General features: G+C 43.0%; 1 protein-coding gene across 3 annotated transcripts; it reads right to left on the bottom strand.

Annotated features, from left to right (window-relative positions):
• Positions 1–1,487: 1,487 nt before the first annotated feature.
• Positions 1,488–23,265, bottom strand: anxa6 (annexin A6). 3 transcript variants are annotated; one of them, XM_064326412.1, is made up of 25 exons: positions 23,135–23,265; positions 19,891–19,940; positions 17,422–17,510; positions 16,152–16,242; positions 15,752–15,865; positions 14,268–14,358; positions 13,908–13,987; positions 13,450–13,506; positions 13,104–13,197; positions 12,777–12,872; positions 12,508–12,566; positions 12,096–12,218; positions 11,838–11,896; positions 11,198–11,276; positions 10,185–10,266; positions 9,576–9,670; positions 8,165–8,278; positions 7,949–8,039; positions 7,384–7,463; positions 7,089–7,142; positions 5,340–5,433; positions 5,135–5,230; positions 4,361–4,419; positions 3,280–3,402; positions 1,488–1,954 (listed from the first exon to the last, which is right to left on the bottom strand). In XM_064326412.1, exons 2-25 carry the CDS (start codon positions 19,897–19,899, stop codon positions 1,895–1,897), a joined length of 1,989 nt encoding a protein of 662 aa, XP_064182482.1. In that variant the 5' UTR covers positions 19,900–19,940; positions 23,135–23,265; the 3' UTR covers positions 1,488–1,894. The 3 variants fall into 3 exon arrangements, with proteins under 3 accessions (XP_064182482.1, XP_064182481.1, XP_064182483.1); XM_064326411.1 differs by lacking the exon at positions 23,135–23,265 and adding an exon at positions 22,337–22,625; XM_064326413.1 differs by lacking the exon at positions 23,135–23,265 and adding an exon at positions 21,767–21,983.
• Between the last annotated feature and the right edge of the window lie 421 nt (positions 23,266–23,686).

The following is a 23,686-nucleotide window of genomic DNA, read 5'->3' as shown; positions in this document are numbered from 1 at the left end:
GACTCTGGTCAAAGTTTTTGGTGAGTTTTTTTTTGCAACGCTGGATTGTGGGAAGTGAACTCCCTGGGGCAACCCAGAGCTGCCTTCAGGGCGAAATCAGCCATACTGTGACTGAGAACATCAGCCTTGGTTTCCACTTTTGACTGAAACTCTGGCTCTGGCCCTGGCCCAAAACCAGAAAGTCCAGACCATAGAGGTGACGCATACTTCCTCATTGTTGTGCAGCGATGTTTACGCATGGCACTCAGCTGCTATTTATAAGCATTGAATGGCCAATCCAATCAGCTGCTGCTAAGTCAAGTTTAGGTTTAAGCCAATCAGTTGCTGCACAGAAATACTGACACAGTCCAGTCAGTAAGAGGTTCATTAAAACCTGTTAGGATTTCAATATTCTACCATACGTCTGTATGAAATGAAGTGATGTGATGGTGAAGCACAGGTCCTCAAATTTATATAATGTATTGTTTAGATAAAATTAAAATTAGCCAGAACGCTAAAGAGACTACAACAGACTTTCAGCATCTTTCATTGTCAAACTTCACTGTGACTTACCACTCATGACACCTGATGTTATGAATTCTTTCAGAACAGTGACTGCATAGCTCAATTATAACTCATTTGGCAGGCAGCAGGCTTCCTGAGTGGTATACATTCTGTCCTGCGAGCTTTCAGACGTGAAGTTTCAGAAGAGGAGTTTGCACTAGTAGAAGGGGCCTATAGATTATGCTTAGACATTTGGAGCGGGGTGTGTGTGAGGGGGCGATGCAGCACCTTATACAAACAAGAAAAAGAGGAAGAGCACCACCGTGCACTGCACTTCACTGGAATTTTATTCATTCAAAAAAAGGAAAAAAAGAACTAGTGCCATTGAGGGAATGCCACCGGCCGGTTCCTCTGGTTGGATGTTTTTACCCTCGCTGAGAAGATGAACAGGAAATGGGCACTTGAAAAACCACACTGAAAAAAATGTGCACAATTTCTGCTTTTTTAAGTCTTTGAAGCAGCAGTGAGGGTTTTTCCAAGCTTTTGTTACCAAATCTACAATTATAAAACAACCTCGTTTCGATCACAGACTACATTTACATAATATAATATAATATAATATCATATAATATAACACTAGTAAATGCACTAAGCCTCTGCAGCTGTATGTGGAGCCATACTGATAGTATGCCTGGTCTCTGTACACCGTAAATACAGCATGTAGGTAATCATTATAGCAGTACCTGGAAACCCAGCCCATTTAAAAAATCTGTCTTTGATCAGTAGAGCCAGCTAATCAGGCCACAAGTGTGAAGGTGAGCCATGTAACTTCTGGATAAGAGTATCTGATGAACAAGTAAAGCATTTAATGCAATCAGCAGAACGCTAATGCAGCACAAACAGAGACCTGACCATGATATATTTGCAGCCTCATTCTCCTCTAGTAATGTATTCATCCCATAAACACTGAGGATGAGACCTTTAATAAGAGGCTGAAAACAAAACAGTGGGACGGACTCCTTTTATTATCGGGGAGGGTAAGAAAAGATGCCATCAACATGAAACCAGGAAGTGAGGACAACAGGTAAATACAGGACACAGCAGAGGTGACCCTTCTGTATATTTCACACGTCCGTCTACAGGTTCTCAGACAGGCACACCTGTTTTGCATGTTCAGTGCTATGGCAACATTTACAGAATAGGAACAGAAAATCCAATCCTCCCGTCCCTCTCTCTCCACTCAATTTCAACCTCAGAAGTTGGTCGGAGCAATTTGGCGGAAACAGTTTGGCAGCGGCGCTGTTGATGGAGGCATCTGGAACCCTTGTTTTCACTGTGTGCTGGGGGGTGGGGGCAGAGGTCGCAGGGTCCTCTGGAGTGTTGGGGGAGGGGCGTGGGGGGGGGGGGGGGTTCAGTCCTCCCCGCCGCACAGCAGGAGCAAAGCTTTGCGGTAATCTCCGGAGGTGTCACCCTAAATACGAACGCAGCTCGGTTAGAGAGAGTGCCAACATGCCAGTCCGCCATTGCCGACTTCCTCATCAGGTGAACTCCCAATCTAAAATTTAACTGGGGTCCTGCCAAAAAAACTCATACAGCAGAACTTCAGAGATACAAACCTCTGAGTTATGGATTATGGACTTGCTGACCAACAGAAAGAGTATGAAACAGAAAGTAACATGAAATGATGCCTTCTTCAGGCAATTATGCAATCATGCTCCTTGTTACTACTGATACAAAACAGGAAAGCATTGACAGGCATGAACCATTAACCTTTAACCAATTAACCATTGATAAAAACCTTGAAATTGGAACTCTTTAAACTTCCCAAGATACATGACTTCACACTGTTGTTAAAGAATTAGATAAAGTCAACTATTTTTGATATACAGAAGGTCCAGAACAAAGCCAGATAGTTAACAAAAGAGGGAAAGAGTGTGTCATAACTCATACCCTGAAAAATCCTAAAGATACAAGACCTCATAAGACTAAATCATAATGCTGTGTTTGTAAAAATGTTTGTTTTTTCATTCTTCCTGTGAATTTTATTTGGGATATTTTTAAAAGCTTCTCGTCTTTTGGGGCAGGCCTCGGGTACACAGTGAGCATGCATATAGAAATAAAAAATGCACCATATTGGTTTTGTTGGTCTTCCTCAATTAACATAAATGACTGTCAATTCAAAAGAGGTGTTTTTTGAGGGACAGGTTTTGTGATTATCGCACACGTTCTCTGTTCCTGTCACACTATGAGTGGAATTTGTATTACCTGTGAATTTACGTGTGGCAAATGAACAAAGGTAAAAGTAAACTTAAGATTAAATTAATGTGCGGTTGCAAAAAAATCTATATCCAATTTTCTGTCACATATTTAACAAAAAATGCTTCCAGTCACACCTAATATTGTGTTCATGGTTTACCATGAGGATGTGGAAGGTACAGGGACTTGAGCATTAAATGTCTTTCTGCAGCTTCAAAGGGCAGGTCTCAAGAGGAAGTCAGTGGAGACCTGTTACACAGTACTTCCTGTCACGGGAGCCTTCAGCCAATCACACCAGAGAGGAAGTGTGTGGGGGAAATTCCTGAACAGCTGAGCTGAAACCACTAAACCCCAACCCCCCACCCCCCCCCACCCCCCCCCCCCCCCAAAACACCGACGCTATGGAGAGGCAAAGACTGACATTAAAGACCGCATACGCCCACACAACACTGAGGCGGTTTGGGGGGGGCGGGGGACGGACAAGTTGGTGTGTTTATGTGACTCGTTACCATGGGAGCATGACCCGATTGCAGCCATTACCTGGATGAACTCGTGGAGGGAGACATCATGAGTGTCCTTGAACTCCTTGCGGATGTTGAAGAGGTCAACCTCACTCCGGGAGACCATGATGCGGATCAGGGCCCGGTCGTCAGTGCCCAGACCCTGAGAACACAGGACATTGCTGTAGAAACACTCAGCCTGCCACTGTGGGTGGAGCTAGAGACACATAATCACAGTGGGCGGAGCTACAGACAAACAGTCTGCCACTGTAGGCGGTGCTCCAGACACATTGTCTGGTACTGTGGGTGGAGCTAGTATCACATGATCTAGGGAAACTGTGAGTAGCGCCATACCTCTTCTTAATTCTTAATTCACACAACCCAGCAGCACATTGCATGGATTAAGCCATATTCGAGCTGGATAAGTTTGACCGAGGGAGGTTATGTGATTTAAGTGGCTATCAACAGGATGCATGACTTTAATCCAGTAAGAATTTGCAATGTCCGTAGTCTTTACAAGCCTGGAATGTAAAAACACAAGAGCAAATTATTGTCTGCTATGATCTTCGGTAACAGCCATGCCATTCAAATGGACACTGCAGTAATGTAACTGTGCATGTTAAATGTTTGCCTTGGTGTTTTCTTACCAGAAATCTAGCCACGTGCCGTCTCGTGATAACTTTTCTCACGGAAGTGTGGTAATTGATATTTGTATCCGGGCTATCTGGTAATTTTGGTGGAATGACAGGTATAGCGAATCTTGTATGAATAGATCTGACAGTAGGCTACATCTTGAAAACCTTATTATAGTACAGCCCACTGTAAAGTGAATCCAGCTCGAATAGGGCTTCACATTGCATTCATATAACAGACACTCTTATCCAAAGCGACTTGAAATGAAAGACAGCTTACTTAAATACATTCACCTGAGTTATATGAGCAACATTGCCAGGCCTAGCTAATAACATTCTCAGACCACTGAATGTAAGGAAAACATCACTAAATTCACTAAATAAGCACTAAATTCAACCAGTTAACTTATAGCAACCTATAGCCATTATACATGTCATAAATACGTTAATCTAATATGCATATTAAACCATAAAGCATGCTGCCATTACCTTCATGGCTTTGTACAGACGATCGGCTAAGTAGCCCGGCTGGTTCTTCACACTCCGTACTGCAAGAATAAAGACAACTGGTGAAAAACAAAACCTAATGAAAGAATTCAGGCAAGGAGATCCGGTCAGGGCCTGAGCCAGTCAGTCACATGACCTTTTAAAGGCATACTATGCAGGAATTTTTTAGCCCCACTGTAGTCCTGTGTTCACAATCAAGGAAGTCTCCTCCTCCGTCTTCAACCCCACCCACTCACCCTGAGCACGTGGCTTTGGCTGTCTCGGATAGCTCGAGGTAACATTACTTACAGGTCCAACAGAAAACAAGCCAACTCTGTGTTGTATGTCATCCCCTTGGTGAACGTCCCCATCAAGGACAGGCAATTCCACGAGCCCTGTCAGCTTGTCCTTTTGTTTCGCTGCATTTGGGCTTCGCCTCCGCCATTGCGACAGCTAGCTAGCTACCTAGCAACAAACACTCCACTGAAATCTGATTCCAAAGCACAGGCTCTGTAGCCACACCCACCCCTCCCTACACAGAAAAGAGTGCCACAAATTCTACATAATACTTTTAAAGTAAAAATCCTGCATAGTTTACCTTTAAATGTCAAACCACACCACCACAGAGCTCGTCCAGCTATCATTATGCTCAAAAGCATGTTAACCACCTTTCTACCCTCAGCCTGTTAAATCTGATTATCATGAGCCCCTTGCCCAATTTAAATGGCTATTGGGGGTTAAAAGACACTCCATTACTACCAAATATCAGACACTTACCAAGAGCAAGTACTGCATTCTTGAAGTCACCGGACATTTCCTTCTTAACGATTAGTTCAATGTCTTTGTTGGTGCATTTGACGAATTCTTGGAAGACTGCAATCACAGAGCAGAGCTCATAAGACTGGGCATTCATCCTGTACCTGTACACACATTCAAATTATTATTAGATCACAGGAAACATGCCAGTTGGCCAGTGCCTTACCCCTGCGTAGGTGAGGGAAACTTCTATTGCACAGAATGCTCATGAACTTGATTTCCATTTCACTGGAGTCTGCATTGCACGCATCGCCAAGTTCCTGAAAACACAACCCACCTTTTCACACATTTCAGCTTTTTATTTCCACTCCAAATGAATGCAGATCCTGAAGGAGTCGACATGAAGTGCTGTGACCTCACGCCACAAAGCACAATGACCTCACACCATGAAGAGTGATGACCTCACACCATGAAGAGCAATGACCTGGCATTACACTGAGCTTTTCAGCAGTAGCAGTACAGACTCCAGGTTTCATCTGAATTTTCTCTCCTATATTTATCGTTCATCTTCAAAATATCAGGTTTACTGAGTTCTTTAGTAAGTGGAAACATAAAAATGGAAGCAGGCTTTTCTAAGCAAATTCAAGATTAATAAGAAACAGAAGAAAGCCAACAATCTAGTGCAACATAAACATGAATATAAACTAGGTACAGTATTAAATACAGTACCCAACCATGCTTCAACATTTGGATGATTTTTCTTTTTTACTGTAAAGGAATATTCATGTTTCTTTAACAATAGAACCAACCAAAACCAAAACCAAAAAAAATAGAACCAACCAAAAGTTCATAAACTGGTTATATACTGTCTGATTCTTAAAATCCTTCACTTCAAAGGCATGTCTGTCCGATCACTATCAAATCAAAGTATAAATTTAAAGTTTACAACAGTTTTTTTTTCATTTGGACATACATACCACTTGCACCCCCAGTCATACTGAAATACACCAATCACAAATTACAGATTAAGCTACTTATTTATTTTGTATTTATTTATTTTTAATTTATTTATTCCTGATAAAGTAAAGCTTGCAGGGGGAAATAATTTTATGTTTATTTTTTAAGACACGTGTGCTTGAAAACAGCTTCCTGTTTCAACTACACATCTGTCTTCAAAAGCCATTTTCCTCTCACCCTCAAAGGGTTTGCACTATATACCTGTAAGCTTAGATATACTTCCACACACACACACACACACACATATGCACCTGCAATCGCAGAGACACTCAATCATGTGTACACACACACACACACACACACATATGCACCTGCAATCGCAGACACACTCAATCACTTGTGCACACACTCACAGACACACGCACACACATACGTGCACCTACACACAAGCACACATGAATGCACACACGCATACATGCATGTCTCTGTGTGGGAGGTGACACTGTGGCTAAGTTGTTGATGGTGTGCAGGTCTCACCATAAGCTTGCAAGCAGACATTCGTGCAAACTCAGACAAGCAGAACAACCAGCCCTTTGACAACCAGCTTCCAGCACTTTGCACAGAACATCAAAATAAAGGTGATCACATTTCAGATTCAGATTCAGTTTGTTTTGGCCTGTTTTCATGGAAACTGTGCCAGCAGAACGTCTGTGAAATACTCCATTCAATCTAACCACGAAGCGCTCTCTCCCCAGCTCACGCAAACCATGACGTCAGACGATCGCCCTTATTTTTCAGTAATACGACAAAACAGGTCAGAGCATGAGAAGCCTGACAGACAATAAAAATAAGTTTAAAAATGCTGAATAAAAATCATACAATGAATAAAAATGAAGATATGTCCCATTCAATGAACATTTAGGCCAAAGTACAGGAACTAGGTGAATGTATTGACAACAGGTAGAGGAAGGGTACTTAGGTGGGTTGGTAGAGACAGATTTCCCATTTGCACACTAACCTGTGCATCCTCCATTGCCTTGTTAATGTCTGCTGGACCCTCCTCACGTGCCCCCTAGTGACAGAAATCAGTCACTACAACAACTGCACAGGTACCATTAGAGCATAATTGCATCACATTTGCTCAAGCTAATTCATGATTTTATTTTATTCTGAGTGTAATCAATTTTCAAACTAAACTTTTGACAAGGTTTCTCCCCCTCGCCCTCTCAATCTGCTCTCGATGAAACAAATGTAAAATAAGGCTGACTCCTGGATTTTGTACAGGTTCAAAATGACTGGCCAGGTGATATTACCTGCACCAGTGAGACCAGGATGCGACGGAAAAGTCCCGAGGTGTCTGAAGTGATGGCGTCTTCAAGACTCTTTTTGTAAGCTGCAAGTCACCAGTGAAAGAACAAAATAACACAGCTGGTAGACATAACATGGTTGTTAGGCACTAACTCACTAAAATATTAGCTGTGTCTCCCTCTTCTGGTCATATCGGGTACGGGAATATATAATCAAATACATAGCAACATCAATGTTAGCAACACAAATTTCCTAAACAAATGGCACATCTTTACTCTCCACATCTAGATGACAGGTTTATTTCATAAACAACTTTTATGTCATTTTTGTTTAATTAATTGCCATAAGAAGAAAGCTTCTTATAAATATAAAGCAGAACATAATTCTTCACAGATCTAATTTTTAGAGTTAGCATCATACTGCACCTGACAGAAGCTGGACAGGATCAAGAAACCTGTATGTGACCTGCTGTCATATCCTCTTGGTTTGCTTTGCATAATTGTTGTTTAGCAAAGCATGATTTAGCTTTAAACCGCCAGGTGACCATGTGACCAGCAAGTTGTCTCTCACCTTCCTCAAAAGCCACATTCATAGCTTGAATCTCCTGGTTGCTTCTTGTGACAAGGATCTCGATCAAGGCGTGTTCATCTGTGCCAGCCCCCTGAAAGACAGAGTGTGCTGTGATTGGACAGAGAGGCACATAAGGGCAGAGTCTAGCAGAGGCTGGGAGGAGTAGAGAGTGTTTTCAGAGTGAGTTTGGGACATGTGAGTGGGGAAGCATCCTACCTCCATCGCCTTCTTCATCATTTTGGCCTCGAATTCTGCCGGAGTCATCATTAGACCCAAGATCACCCGGCACAGGTTCTTCGACAGCTCTGACTTTAGATCTTTCATCAGGTCCTATGGAAGACCACACTCATCAACCACAATAATAATAATAATAATAATAATAATAATAATAATGGACAACATTGCCATATACATGTATAATAATAATAATAATCACCTTTTCTTCACCTTTCCCATCCTAATCATCACTGTACTGGAGACTGCAGTGAGAGACAGTCTTTTATTTTTTCATTGTGATACAGACTGCAGTGACCTAAAGTCTTATTTTCACTGGGATACAGACTGCAGTGTGATACAGTCTTTTATTTTTCACTGCGTTACCGACTGCAGTGACATAAAGTCTTATATTTCACTGAGATACAGACTGCAGTGAGAGACAGTCTTTCATTTTTCATTGTGATACAGACTGTAGTGTGATACAGTCTGTTATTTTTTACTGTGATACAGACTGCAGTGTGGTACAGTCTTATTTTCACTGCGATACAGATTGCAGTGTGGAACAGTCTTATTTTGTACTGCAATACAGGACTCAGTGGTACAAGTTTATTTTACTGAGATACAGACTGCAGTGTGGTACAGTCTTATTTTTCACTGTGATTACAGACTGAGTGTGGTACAGTCTTATTTTCACTGTGATACAGACTGCAGTGTGGTACAGTCTTATTTTGTCACTATGCATACAGACTGCAGTGTGGTACAGTCTTATTTTGTACTGCAATACAGACTGCAGTGTGGTACAGTCTTATTTTGTACTGCAATACAGACTGCAGTGTGGTACAGTCTTATTTTGTACTGCAATACAGACTGCAGTGTGGTACAGTCTTATTTTGTACTGCGATACAGACTTCAGTGTGGTACAGTCTTATTTTTACTGCGATACAGACTGCAGTGTGGTACAGTCTTATTTTCACTGCGATACAGACTGCAGTGTGGTACAGTCTTATTTTCACTGCGATACAGACTGCAGTGTGGTACAGTCTTATTTTTTTACTGTGATACAGACTGCAGTGTGGTACAGTCTTATTTTCACTGCGATACAGATTGCAGTGTGGAACAGTCTTATTTTGTACTGCAATACAGACTGCAGTGTGGTACAGTATTTTTACTGCGATACAGACTGCAGTGTGGTACAGTCTTATTTTTCACTGTGTTACAGACTGCAGTGTGGTACAGTCTTATTTTCACTGCGATACAGACTGCAGTGTGGTACAGTCTTATTTTTCACTGTGTTACAGACTGCAGTGTGGTACAGTCTTATTTTTCACTGTGGTACAGACTGCAGTGTAGTACAGTATTATTTTTCACTGTGATACAAACTGCAGTGTAATACAGTGTTTAAGAATCTCACCCGTCCTAAGCTGGATTTGAAGGCCTGTCTGATCTCCTGTCTCTGTGCATTGCTCCTGTGTACCAGAATTTCTATGATGGTATCCTCATCTGTGCCTGCAAAAGCCAAGAAAATATTACAACTTTATTTCCCATAATTCATCAGGAGTGAAATTTCACAAAAACGTGTGACTCTCCTCCAGAAGAGTTGAAATATGCACCATCAGCGAGGTATTACACAGCAGTTACCCAGATGTCCCTCAGATTGTGTTACACAGAAACTAAGAGCATACCAAGAGTAAAACTGAAGTAACCATTTCCAAAACTGGAGAGTCACAACAAATGAAGAGTTTAGTTTACATCACATCTCCCAGGGGAAGTATTATTTGATTTGCTGTAAATGTCCAGAGGCGACCTTTCCTCACAGACTGAGCAAATAATATACAAATATGAAGTTTGAATGTATTGAATACGAGATAATAAAATTGATTAAAAGCTGAGCACACTGCAACACAATCATAACACCTTGCTTCATTTGTACACTCACAATTGCAAACTCACACAGACACACAGACACAAACTCAAATGCAAAGAAAATAAACACAGAAACTTAAAACAAGTCCCAACTCACCAAATCCCTTCATGGCTTTCCTGAGTGCTTTGGCATCACTGCCCGGGTCAAAGCCAGATGCAGCATGAATGGTACCCCTCAACTACAGGGAGGGAAACACAGCAATCAGACACACGCACACGCACACACACACACACACACACACACAGGCATGCACACACACGCGCGCGCACACACACACAGGCATGCACACACACGCACGCGCACACACACACAGGCATGCACACACACGCACGCGCACACACACGTACGCACACATATGCATATACACGCACAGACACACACACACACACACACAGGCATGCACGCACACGCACACGCACACACACACACACACAGGCATGCACGCACACGCGCGCGCACACACACACAGGCATGCACACACACGCACACGCACACACACACACACACAGCAATCATACACACGCACATGCACACACACACACACACAGCAATCAGACACACGCACACGCACACACACACAGGCATGCACGCACACGCACACCACACACACACACACACACACACGCACACACACACACACAGCATCAGACACACGCACACGCACACACACACACACACACACACACACAAGCATGCACACACACGCGCATGCACAACACACAGCATGCACGCACGCACACACACCACACACACACACACAGGCATGCACGCACACGTGCGCGCACACACACACAGGCATGCACACACACGCGCGCGCACACACACACAGGCATGCACACACACACGTACACATATGCATATACACGCACAGACACACACACACAGCACACACGCGCACACACACACACACACATATATGCACATGATATGGATCAGGATGTTGTTGGCACACACATGCACGCAAGCACGCACACACACACGTGCGCATGTGCACATGCACACACACGCGCACACACACAGACACACATAAATGTATAAAGGGGTTTAAATGGGGTATGTGCAGAGGATTAAAGGGATGTGTGCAGACGGGCGAGCCGCAGAGATCTAACCTGCACTTTAGTCATGGCACTGATCTCCCACATCTTGTAGGCTATTTGAGCTGCTTCAGGGAAGAACTCTCCTGCTAGACTGAAGCACCAACCGGTACACATTAGCGCATCGCTAACACAACCAGTGACAACAGCTACATGCCCTTCCTGCCCAATGGGAAATTCCGAAAAACAAATCTGATCTTCTCGGTATTCTGGCAGATTGGTTCCAGGAACTTGTGAAACTGCTGAAATAGTTAAATTTGCTTAAGGATAGATATGTAGATCTGATACGAATCATGGCAGATAAAGATCATGAGAACTGTGAACACATCAGAACTGTGAAACTTCTTTAAAGATTTGTGTTAAAAGTGCTACAGGCAGACTTGCATTGTCTATTTACTGCTTATATCCTGTTTTTCCCCAGATGATTATTAATTTAAAATTACAATACATAGACATTTATTATATTTAATAGTCTACAAATCACAAAATCCCATTCCTCTAAAAATAGTTGCTGTAGTCCAAGTCATGCGCAAGAATGAACATTTTTTCAACAGCAGAGAAAACAAAATTCAGCAACAATAAGGTCACATCTCCGCACAGAGCAATGTCGCCCTCTGCTGGCCACAAACATAGCAGAATCACAGAGGAAACGTACTCATCGTCTCCCCCGCACAGTTGAAGCAGTGTTCTCTTGTACTCGCCCGAGGTGTCATCCTGTTGGGGTAAAGAGACAGGTTCAAAACACAGGAAGCGCAATCTTACAGTCCACCTACACGGTCAGCGCACAAACCGTGCTATGATGCACCAAACACACAGTACGTTAGATTATCTAGCATGTACTGACTGATTTGATGTCAAAAGGAAAAGGCAAAGTGTGGTGTAATGCAGAGGGGCCCTGGTGATGAGGTCACACCTTGATCATGTTGTACAGGGATTTCTCATACTGCAGACGGAAGCACTCCCGGATGTCCAGTATGTCGATCTCAGAGCGCGAGATCATGATGCGGATCAGGGTGTTATCAGCAGTGCCCAGGCCCTGTGGAGGCACACAGAGTCACGCAGAGGCACAGAGAAGGAAAAGATAGTCAAAAACACACCCAGTAGTACATACAAATGCAGTACTAAGTACAAATGTACTAAGACGGAAGAAGGAAAAAGTATGGGTCTGTACAATGGTTTAACAAAAAACCATATTTAGACCCCCACAGTTATCAACAGAACATGGCTTCAATGGTTATAAATTTGTATGCCCAGATACATGCATACATATGCTGCAGCCCAGGGCCTGCCAATCATAGATCACACCATCAATATGACAGATTTACCTTCATGGCCTTGTAGAGGCGTTTTGCGAAAAACATGGGAACACTTCTGATGCACTGCACTGAGAGAGAAACACAGCTGAGTCAGATTCACTGCATTGAGAGACATAGCTGAGCCAGATTCACTGCACTCAGAAACATAGCTGAGTCAGATTCACTGCATTGAGAGACATAGCTGAGTCAGATTCACTGCATTGAAAAACACGGCTGAGTCAGATTTCAGTCAGCCCTGGCAGAACAACACAAAGCACACAGACATCAGCTTCTCTTACCTACAGCCAGCATCAGTCGCTCAAAATCCCCAGAGAGCTCGCTCTTGATGCTGTCCTCTATCGACTTCTCTGTGAGTTTCTGGTATTCATCAAACACTGAAAGGGAAAGTGACAGAAAGCTCTTCTAGATACTCACCAACTCATCACATTTTATTCTCAGTGTAATATGCTCAGTGTATCTTTGTATGTACTGAAATCGTTCAATAGCTGCACTGTAACATGCAGTACATAATGCATAATATACAATATAATTTTATATAGCTGCAAAAGGCATGTGTTCACAGTTCTGTCTTCTGAATGAACATGCACACAGAATTTCTCACACACCCATCCTCAGATGGTTGATGCTGCGGTTTCCAAGCAACATGATGAACGATGCCTCATCAGTGCCCCACTGCTCCTCCCCAGCAGCGTACAGCTCCTGTGGGGGGGAGGGAGGGAAGGAGATTTAAAATTAGATTGACTGTTTTGGTACCTCCGTATCCATATCGACGTGCTTCCGATATTGATTTCTCTCTGCGAGCCAAGACCCACTGCTGCATGACTCAGCCAATCAGCAGCAGAATCAGAGAGTCTTTGCCTGAGCCAGCCCCCCTCCCCCTTGCTGTCATAAGACTCCACACCTGATGCATTAGTGAGCCCCACACTGTGAACACACGACCCGTAAACTCACCCTGGCGTCCTCCCCCACCAGATCAGCGTTCACTACACCACTTTCATCTCTGGTCCCCTGGAAAGAAAGCGATTCAGACAGTCACATGACACTTCCCACAATACCATTCGGCATTCCGCCATTATCTGTTCCTCAGCCGTGATTCAATTTTAAAGACACGGTGCCTGGAACCAATTTTCTGATGGAACACAACGCCAAATCAAATCAAATGCTGAATCAGGATAATAGACAAATGATATAAAGCTAAATAACCGTCATTTAAGTAATGTAATGTAATGTAGAGTAGCACAGTGATTGGTTGAATGATGAATCAACCTGGTATTGAAATATGTGTAACGGAATTCAGTTCGGTAATTTCCTGTCAAACCAGCTTCCACCAGTGCCTCTGTGCCAAGCTGAAGAGAAAACACCAGCATCTTTCTACCGAATCAGAGTAGAATCAACATCTTAACACACACCTGCAGTAAAACCACCAGCATCTTCTTAAAGTGGCCTGAGGTGTCTCCTACAATATCTTCCTCCATGTCCCTGCCATAAGCTGGGAAAAACAGGGAGAATAAAATAGCTTTTAATTATTAGAGAATAAATGCATTTTTCACTAAATATGGGAATAAAAGGATCTTATTAAATATGGGAATAAATTTCACTAATACAATAAGTTCACCTAAGCACAATCAGGTTCAGTCAAGAAAGTGATTCTGATGCTCCTTACAGTATAAACGACATAAACACAATACCATACTTTAATACCATACAGGACATTAACCCTCCAGAGTGTATTATTGTACCAGTTAACACCACACAGAAGCATCCCCTACCGTCTTTGTAAGCAGCTGCCATGTCATGGATCTGTTTGTTGGTTCTTGAGGCCAGAATTTCGATCAGGCACTTCTCGTTTGTCCCCACGCCCTAAAAAGAAAAAGGAAATAAAACACATAATCTTATTTCAGATATAAAACACAAAGCAGTAACTCAAGAGCCTTATTTAAGATATAAAACACATAACAGTAACAAAAGAGTCTTATTTCACATATAAAACACACAACAGACATAAGACCCCCCCTCTAAGGGCCGGCCCCAGACGGGCCTTCCGAACCACGCCTGCGGAAGTCATGAATAAGCTCAGGGTCCAACAGCGTTCCTCAGGGCCATAGCCCTCCCAGTCAATAAGGAACTGAACACCTCGGCCCACTCGTCTCTCAGCCAGAATGCAGCGTACTGTATATACCGGCTCCCCATCAATGAGCCGAGGCGGAGGTGGCGGTTCATCCGCCGGAGCCAATGCGCTCACGAGAACCGGCTTAAGGTGAGAGACATGAAACGTCGGGTGGATTTTCATGGAACGAGGGAGCTGCAAGCGAACCGTGACCGGGTTGACTTCACCCACGATCTTAAAAGGGCCCACGAACCGAGGGGCGAGTTTACGAGATTCAACTCGGAAGGTCACGAGTAGATAACCAAACCCGTTGACCCACCCGATAGGAGGGTGCCGGACGGCGATGCCTGTCGGCAAGTCCCTTCTGTTTGGCCGAGGAGCGCAGGAGGGACGCTCGGACTCTCCTCCACGTGGCCCGACACCGCCGAACAAAGAACCCAGCAGACGGCACCTCGTTATTCTTCTCCAGTTCCGTGAACAGAGGAGGTTGGAATCCAAACTGGGCCTCAAATGGTGAGAGCCCCGTGGACGCGTTACGCAGCGTGTTATGTGCATACTCCGCCCACGCGAGATGACGGCTCCACGATGTCGGGTTGGAGGAAGCCAGACAACGAAGAGTGTTCTCTAGCGTCTGGTTGGTACGTTCCGTCTGTCCATTAGTCTCCGGGTGGAATCCCGACGAGAGACTGACGGACGCACCAAAAAGAGAACAAAACGACCGTCAAAACCGAGAGGCGAATTGAGGCCCACGATCAGACACCACGTCTTGAAGACGTGGTCGACTACCAGCCGTGCGGTCTCTGGTGTGGATGGCAATTTAGGCAGCGCGATGAAATGGGCTGCCTTAGAAAACCTGTCCACCACAACCAGGATAACTGTGTTGCCATCAGAAGCCGGCAGACCTGTGATAAAATCCAAGGCAACGTGGCTCCAAGAACTTTTTTGGGGGTAAAATAAAGCCCGGAACTAAATTTAGACCCTAGTTCCTGCGGTCAAAACGCACGGAGTTCCTCAAAAGGTTCCTAGTTCCGGGGTAAAGTTCCTGCGGTGGAAACGCGGCTTAACATGAACTAAAGAATCATATTTAAGGTATAAAACAAAACATGAACTAACAAATTTTATGCAAGTGTTTCATTGGTCATTCACCTTGATAGCATCCTTAATTTCTTTGGCATCATGGTATGCTGGCGGCTTCATTAAAGACACAATCAGACGCTCAAACTTTCCGGTCAGCTCATATTTCAGGTCACCAATCAGGTCCTAACGACAGGCAAGAAAACATAGTATTAGTCATTTTTCAAATGTATATGCTTAACATATGTGTATATAGTGCTCTTTTACTGAAGGCTTTTAAAATTTTGACTACTAATTTTTTCTTCTGTTGACTTTTGCACATTTCAGAAATATATGCCACTGACCGCACAGGATATTAAATTAGTGGTTCCATTTTTGTTCACTACCAGCATATTAGGATTTCTTCACATTTACTGTATAATAAAAATGAAAAAAAAATCTACATTTTAGGATAATTCAGGTCTCGTTTTACCTTTCCATAGAGAGACTTGTAAGCAGCAACTACCTCCTGTCTCTGTGCATTGCTTCTGGAAGTAACCAGTTCTACAATGGCCTCCTTGTCACTACCTGCACAAGAACAGACAAGATTCCTCTCAGCTTTACATGAAATGGCTGTACTCGAGACTAGAATGAACAAATAACATTGCTTTCAAGTTTTACACAGCAAAAGTTTTTAATCATTTAATTAAGTTCATTTTGAATCCTGGATAAAGGAATGATTCGGTCATGATTTGTTTATTGAGCATTAATAATGTGTTTGAATAAGCTTCCCATGCCAGTAAGGGCAGCTGGTTCAGTGTTCATCTGCTACCACAGCCTAAAAAGTCACCTCAGCCTACTCTTCCTTAACCCCAGGTTGAATACCCTTGGACAAGCATATGTTACATTTAACACTAAACCTTCAAATCCATTGTGGTACTTTCAGCACTATACCTTCAAATCCCATCCTACACCTACTATGACACTAAACATTGTGTTGTATGTTTGCTTAAGGACACTAGTAACCTTGTATCATTACAGCTCCTTGCTTAACCTTTTAGTACGGACATTATAAGACTTTCTGGATAAGAGCACATGATGCTGTAAGTGACTATGAACATAAAAATAGAAAAAAAAACTGCTCAGTATTCTGACAGCCGGTGCGAATGTGCAAGAAGTGAGGGGCGTAAGTAACGTGACATAACCTCAAAGCGCGTGGGTGTAAAAACGGAGAGTGCATTTCTCACCCGGGTGAGAATGTTCATCGTGTTATTTATAACACACGTGTTTGGCCCTCACTCTGTGTGTAGGCTGCGGAATGGGGCCCAGTCTGAAAATGAGTCCCTTCCCAACCAGCACAAATCATCACAGAAACCTCACAGAGCGGTGTATCGTGTGTATCGTGGTGCGTTGCGATGAATGTTGTAGCAACATTTTTGAAATGATTTCGGTGTGTGTTCTTTTGTAGTTTGTGTGGTAGCTTTTTTTGGTTTTGTGAATATTCCAAACCACTCAAAACTTTTTTCGAGCATATTGCACTTGCACACCACCCTCAAGTCTAATTTGCGCAGGTGTCACAGTCTTTCACAGTTTCACCGGCAGCTAACAATAGCTCAACAAAGGAAGCATCATTATGAGATGACAAAGTCAGCCACGATTGGCTATACAGTACATATCATCAGAGGGACACGTTGAAGCAAGATTCTAGAGTTAATAACCCCAGGAATATCTGATCTCTGCTTTGGTTCAGGGACGGCAGACACTCGCCTATTCCTTTCATGGCAGTGTACAAGGCCTCTGCGTCGCTGCTGGCATCAAAGCCGGGAAAGTCCGTCACTGTCCCTCGGAATCCCTGCCAAAGGCACAAGGTTAATATCCGCACCAATATCAATATTTATTAACATAGCACAAAATAGCAAGCACTATTATAATCATTTCATTTCATTATTTATTTCCTTTGCTGTTAGGATAGTGTTGCAAAAGGCACTGAAGAATACAAAAATCAAACGTAATGAGACATTCTGTAATACAGAAACAATATATTATACCAATGTAAAATGTATACACTGAAATATACTTTGTTAACACTGAAAAATATTTAGCCAGAGAACATACTCACTTTTATTTTGGTTAAATAATTTCTAATACAGTACATTTTCCTAGAACATATGATCCCTATTGGACCCTTGCAAACTGTAGTTGGATTAACACTGACCATTTTACTGTGTCACAGTGGATGACATGTCAAGCATCAAGAGGACCTTGTCTTTCATACATATAAATTATTATATATACAGGAAAATAGATAATGTTGGACAAGCTTATTTGGGCTGAAACGTTTAATAATCTCTTTTCCTTGCACATGTCACTTCCTGCTGGGTGAGCCTCAGATATGGGGGGTGAGTGGGGGGAGGGGGGGTCCAACAGCTGACAGCTGTCCCTCCTAATCCACTGGCCTGGGACTAGTGATGGGGTGGTAACACTCCACCCCATCCTCTACACCTGGTCTTCCCAAACTTTACAAAAATGTGACTCACTTAAAGAGCGGATATATTTTCATAAATGGAATCCTAACATATGAACAAATGTGGCAGTAAATCATACAGTTGGTCAAATCAACTGCACGAATGCTGGAGCTACAGTGTGTAACAGTGCCATGTTAAATTTGACTGGTGTGAAATTTGACCGAGAGACCAGAGGTTTCAAACATTCAAATCATGCAGCCCATATAATTGCCTCTCATAACCCCCACACACGACATGTGAGCGACATAGCTCAGGAGGTAAGACCGATTGTCTGGCAGTCGGAGGGTTGCCGGTTCAAACCCCACTCTGGGCGTGTCGAAGTGTCCTTGAGCAAGACACCTAACCCCTAACCCCTAACTGCTCTGGCGAATGAGAGGCATCAATTGTAAAGCGCTTTGGATAAAAGCGCTATATAAATGCAGTCCATTTACCATTTACCATGTACAGTACTCTTGGGAGCCATGTACTCTTGGGAGCCATGTCCCTGTATACCAGCCCCTCCCAGGCTACTCTGCCAGCTGCAGACCACACCCAATGACCTCACCACCCTGAGTCCATCAAAGGTTTCCCTGCATAGCAGCATTCCGCCCCCCTCCCCGCCTCCCAATGCATGGCTGCTTAGTGTCAACCTACCAGCGGGCATGTGGCCAGACGGCTATATCCTACCCGAGAGGACCCCCTGCACATGCTCAGAAACCTCTCATAGCCCATCAGTCAGGCAGACAGCTGCGCTTTGAGAACTCTGGCTGCTAGGCAACAGGCATTTCATAACCAAACACTGCATCCGTGCAGGGGACAAAGCAACAGTGAGGTAGCAGCCAGTGATACATGTTCTGTTAAAGGCAACATTGTAACGTCTTGTTCTAATTTCTCTACAGGTTGCTCAAGTTTGTCTGCGACTTGATACATTTTCTAGGTCTACTAGTACAGTTCTTCTATCCTTGTGATATGCACTTAGTTATAAGGAGCTCTGGAGTGTCTGTTAATTATGAATGCCAGTGTAAATCGCCTGACCAACAGGATAATTCTGGTTGGCTGTTGCTTCAGTTAATGACTACCAGAGCAAACCAAATTAAAGAGAAGGGTGTGGTTCTAATTCAGTGATACTGCAGCTTCATTGTGGGGGTGGATAGACAGCTGGATGGTCAGGGGCATGTCCTCATCGGCCTCGCCTTACACGCTCGGGGGTCAGATAGCTCACCATCTGTGCTGGTTGCCAGCCCCGCACAATGCATCTTTCAGAGCTCCTTTTAAAAGGAGCCGCGTGATTGACAGCACCCAGTCCCTGAAGGCGCCCAGTGACATCCAACACTTGCAGCCAAGCACCCCAACATACGACACCTCCATAAGCCAGAATTTCATTTGATCTTACGACCACACTTATCATTACAACCCAACCAGACCAGGAAGTTCAGATTAAACACTCCTATTTTTTCATCAGTATTCATAACAAAATTGTGATGTGACGTTTTGTTTTCAGTAACAGGGTTCATGAAACGTTTGCTGGGATCAGCAGAGTGAGTACTTTAAATTTTACCAGCATCTAAAGGTTCATGTTAAAATATATCATTGTACATTTACAATTGGCAACATTCTTACCCAGAGCAACATACAAAACTATTTAAATTACAATTATTAAATTAGAAGATAGCTTCACATGCACATATTTAGTAAGTAAAAATTATTTGACCGATTCATATCATTTACCTTTACCATGGCTTCTGTTCTGTCTGTGTCTCAGGGAAAGTAACTGTGACCTGTAGAAAATGGGAGGTGGGGGGGGGAAACAAAATCAGGTTAGAATTTCAGTTTCATTTTTCAGCTTGGAAGCATAAACACAGGATCCCTGACCAGCAAATCCACCAGATCTGGGTCAAATGTATGTTTGAAATAATTCTTTAGATGCTGTTAAAATTTTGATTACTCTTTGAAGAATTTTGAATCAAATATTTTGCCAGTCAAAACCGGTATTTGAAAGGTTAAAGTATTTCAAATAATAATTTGACCCAGGTCTGATGTCTTCAATGAAAATACATAAACAGTCACGGGCATCTCTGAGAAAGTAATTTAATTTAAACCTTGACCTAAAACAGCTTTTGCTGTCAGCATTTTGTGCATCTGCAGAGGCCAGGAGATTTCACAGACCAAACCAATCCCTTTCTATTAGCACACTGCGTTCGGAATGAAGATCTCAACATTACTTAAACAGTCATTCACCGTTTGCTAGATACAAATAGTTGATCTTACAATGTTATTTATGCAATAAAGGTAGAAGTGAAGTGTGTTTTTAAGATTCCCTGAAGATTGAAAAATATAGTTAAATATTGACATGAACCTTCTATGTTGACAGGCTGAAAAAGTGGAGTGGCTTGAGTGTTTTCATAATTTAAACAAAATTAAAACATTTTCTGAATCGGTGTGGGCATTTCTCCTCCTCTACATAACCCCACCCCTTAACTTCATAGTCCAACCCCTTTAGTTGGGAAGTGACCTAACGAAAGCCCTCGTGAACTCTACGGACTTCTGTACAGCACACAGTATTCATACACAGAATATAAAGAGTAAATGCTTTCAACAACTGGGGAAGGAAAGATTTTCCTTCCTTTGTGTGGAATTTTTGGCATTGTCCTGATGCGTTAGAAGGTCTGCCACAGAACCACAGGTTACAACACAACATGCTATTCCATTTGTTCAATCTGTATTTTGAAGCTAATGTCACTGTACGCAGTTCTGCTAAACTACAGGACCAAACACACAGCATTAGCTGTTTTAAGCAATAATTAAATGACTGGAAATGTAAACAGCAGGGACACTTTTTCCACTGAAAAGCAGATTACCCAGAATTATCTGCTTGTTCCAAAAGGACATACCAGTGGAAACCCTACCTTGGCTGCAGGCCCAGTATTAAACAGCACAGGACCTCTTTCGTAAACCAATCCTCAGTATATGTAGAGAACATAACTTCTGTCCTTGTTAAATATATTCAATATAGTCTTGTCTCTCCATTACTGCCAGAGTGACTCATCTAGAATATACATTTTTTCCAGTGATCCTTTTTCCAGACCAGACAACAATGGTCTTCCAGTGTTTATCTTAAATACAGTCCGTTTCTCCATTGTGAATATTATGCATCCATTATGCCATCTAAGATTGAAGAACATTTTTAACATAACACATATTTTTAATTCAAGTGCTGCTGAATTTGTAATCCAGCAAATGGATTGAATAAATCTCTACCTCAAGGGTGTAAGAGGGATTTTTTCCAGTCCTCAACACATACAAAATGCATACATCTTCAGAGAAGGCATGCTGATTTAGGTTCAGTGCAGATTTTAGCAAATAATAGCTGAGGCTAGACTAAGGGCAAAGACAAACCATCCTAGAGCAGCACTACTATTCTGAGACTATGAATAAGGGCTCAGGCCTTAGACAGAAATCCTCAAATGTACATATCGCACTAGGCAAAACAAATTTGAAACCATCTGTAACTTACATAAAACTAAAAATTAGGTACAGTGTTTGATTTGAGCTTGTAAAGTGAATATTGACAAGTAGGGGTATCGAGAAATAGCACATGATTTACCTGACAACCAGGACTGGTGCGGATAGCCACACCCATGTGTCTGCTGGGCGACTTTCAGTAAGATGCTACGGATTTAACGCTCAGATCTGCATGGTCCCCGTGAGTGAAAATCACTTACTTTATATCAAATTCTTATATACTATCAATTCTTTCAGTCCACGACGAAACAGAGACACCACAACAGCAATTAAATTTACTGCAGAAAAAGTAAAGTTGTCATCGATGCTAATGGTCCAGAGGTCGAAACCAATCTTTCGAGTTAATATTTGAAGACTCTTCAAAGACTCTCTCTCTCTCTCTCTGTTACAGAGTAACTTAAGTTCGACACGTTTTATGATTTTAATAAAATAGTGTTTGAATAAAACGCAAATATAAACCAATTGCAGGACGTTTTTATCAATAGTAGCAAAGATAGAACACTGTTTTGACCTATTTGGTCAGGCTGTCATCTGTCATCTGTCATCTGCCATCCACAGTGCTTCCAACAGTGTTGGCTCAACATTATTTTACGCGCGTAGGCTAATTTAGAATTAATTCCTAATATGACGTACAAAATTTGCTTGATCTTACCTCTCTAAATAACGCTCACTGACCGACGTGCGTCCGCGAATCAGATATTTTCGCTAGATCTGCAGGACACCCGTTAAACTGCTAACAGCTGCTCCTTCTCGCTCTCTTTCTCGGACGGTGTGACGTAGGCGTGCCGCACTGGATGCTTCCCTCTCTCGTTCTTATTTTACTGGGGCAGAGGATGGCGTGGATGATTATATAGCGGTAATCTAGCACGATACTATATTTTCTTAGCGTTGCCCTGGACTTTACTGTATCTTCCTGCAACTGCTCCGCTAAGAACTTTTTTTTTCTGCATGAGTGACGAGTTTTTGAAAGGGTGTTTAGCTTAGTTAAATATTCTGCAGATGCATTGCGTCCCCCAGTGCTTCAAATAATTGCGCTTGCGTTACAAAATGACTCATTACATTGCTAATTACTGGAAATTACAATGTTTATAATAGTTGTCTGGCATGAACGTGTAAATATTTAAATAGCAAAACAAATGGGCATAAAAGGTAGCCAAACTAAATTATAGATGCAGAAACAGAAACAGCCTCCGAGTTTTTCCTTAACTATTTGTGCAGAATTGATGCTTCTGTCCTCACCACTTTTGCCCCATCCTTGCCTCAAACCAGCTTAGTTTTGCATTTATTGTTTTAGTTTTTAACCCGCTTAACATAAATGACATATATTGCAATGTAATGACAAATTGCTCGTTTTCATCTCAATTTTAAGCAGGCCATATGCAATCCTCAAGCTTTTCTGTTTGAATGAAATGAAATGATGAATGAAATCAATGCTTTTTCAGTGACTTACAGAATGATAACTTCTGTTTTTATTTCAGTCCCGAAACCACCGACTGGATCTAAACCAAAACTGTGCAGCACAGTTCTCTGGCCAAAAGGAGAAGGGCAGAGGGGCTGGGGTCTGCACAGCTTACAGTATGCTGGCGGAGTAACAGGAATCCTGTGGTCAGCGTGAGTGCCACGTAGCAGTCTATTCCTGTCCCTGTGCCTGCCATTCCTGTAAGTGAGTGAGGAATCTGTGTTGGAGGACACTTCTGCCGAAATCCCCCCCCTCCCCCCCTTCCCACCCCCACCCCAGCCACACTGACAGGAACACTCAGGGGCTCCGGGGGCGGAGGCTGACAGCAGTGTCCACAAAAGGAAGTTTGCACTTTCCCCCGTGACGGGTTCACCTCTGCACAGATCCCAGCTGAGGCTCGCTCTGCCCGCTCCAGGCAGCGCGCGATTGGCCGCGCTCGGGCTGAAAGCCGTCCTGCCTGGGACGCAGTGCCACGCCCAGGCCCACACGCAGGGGGCTAGTGGGTGTCTCTGTTTGTCTCTTCTCCAGAGCCCATTGCGAATG

This window comes from Anguilla rostrata, chromosome 3 (genome assembly GCF_018555375.3).
Source record: "Anguilla rostrata isolate EN2019 chromosome 3, ASM1855537v3, whole genome shotgun sequence".
NCBI lineage: Eukaryota > Metazoa > Chordata > Actinopteri > Anguilliformes > Anguillidae > Anguilla > Anguilla rostrata.
The sequence above is the reverse complement of the archived record's forward strand: the minus strand, read 5'-3'. Positions and strand labels throughout refer to the sequence as shown.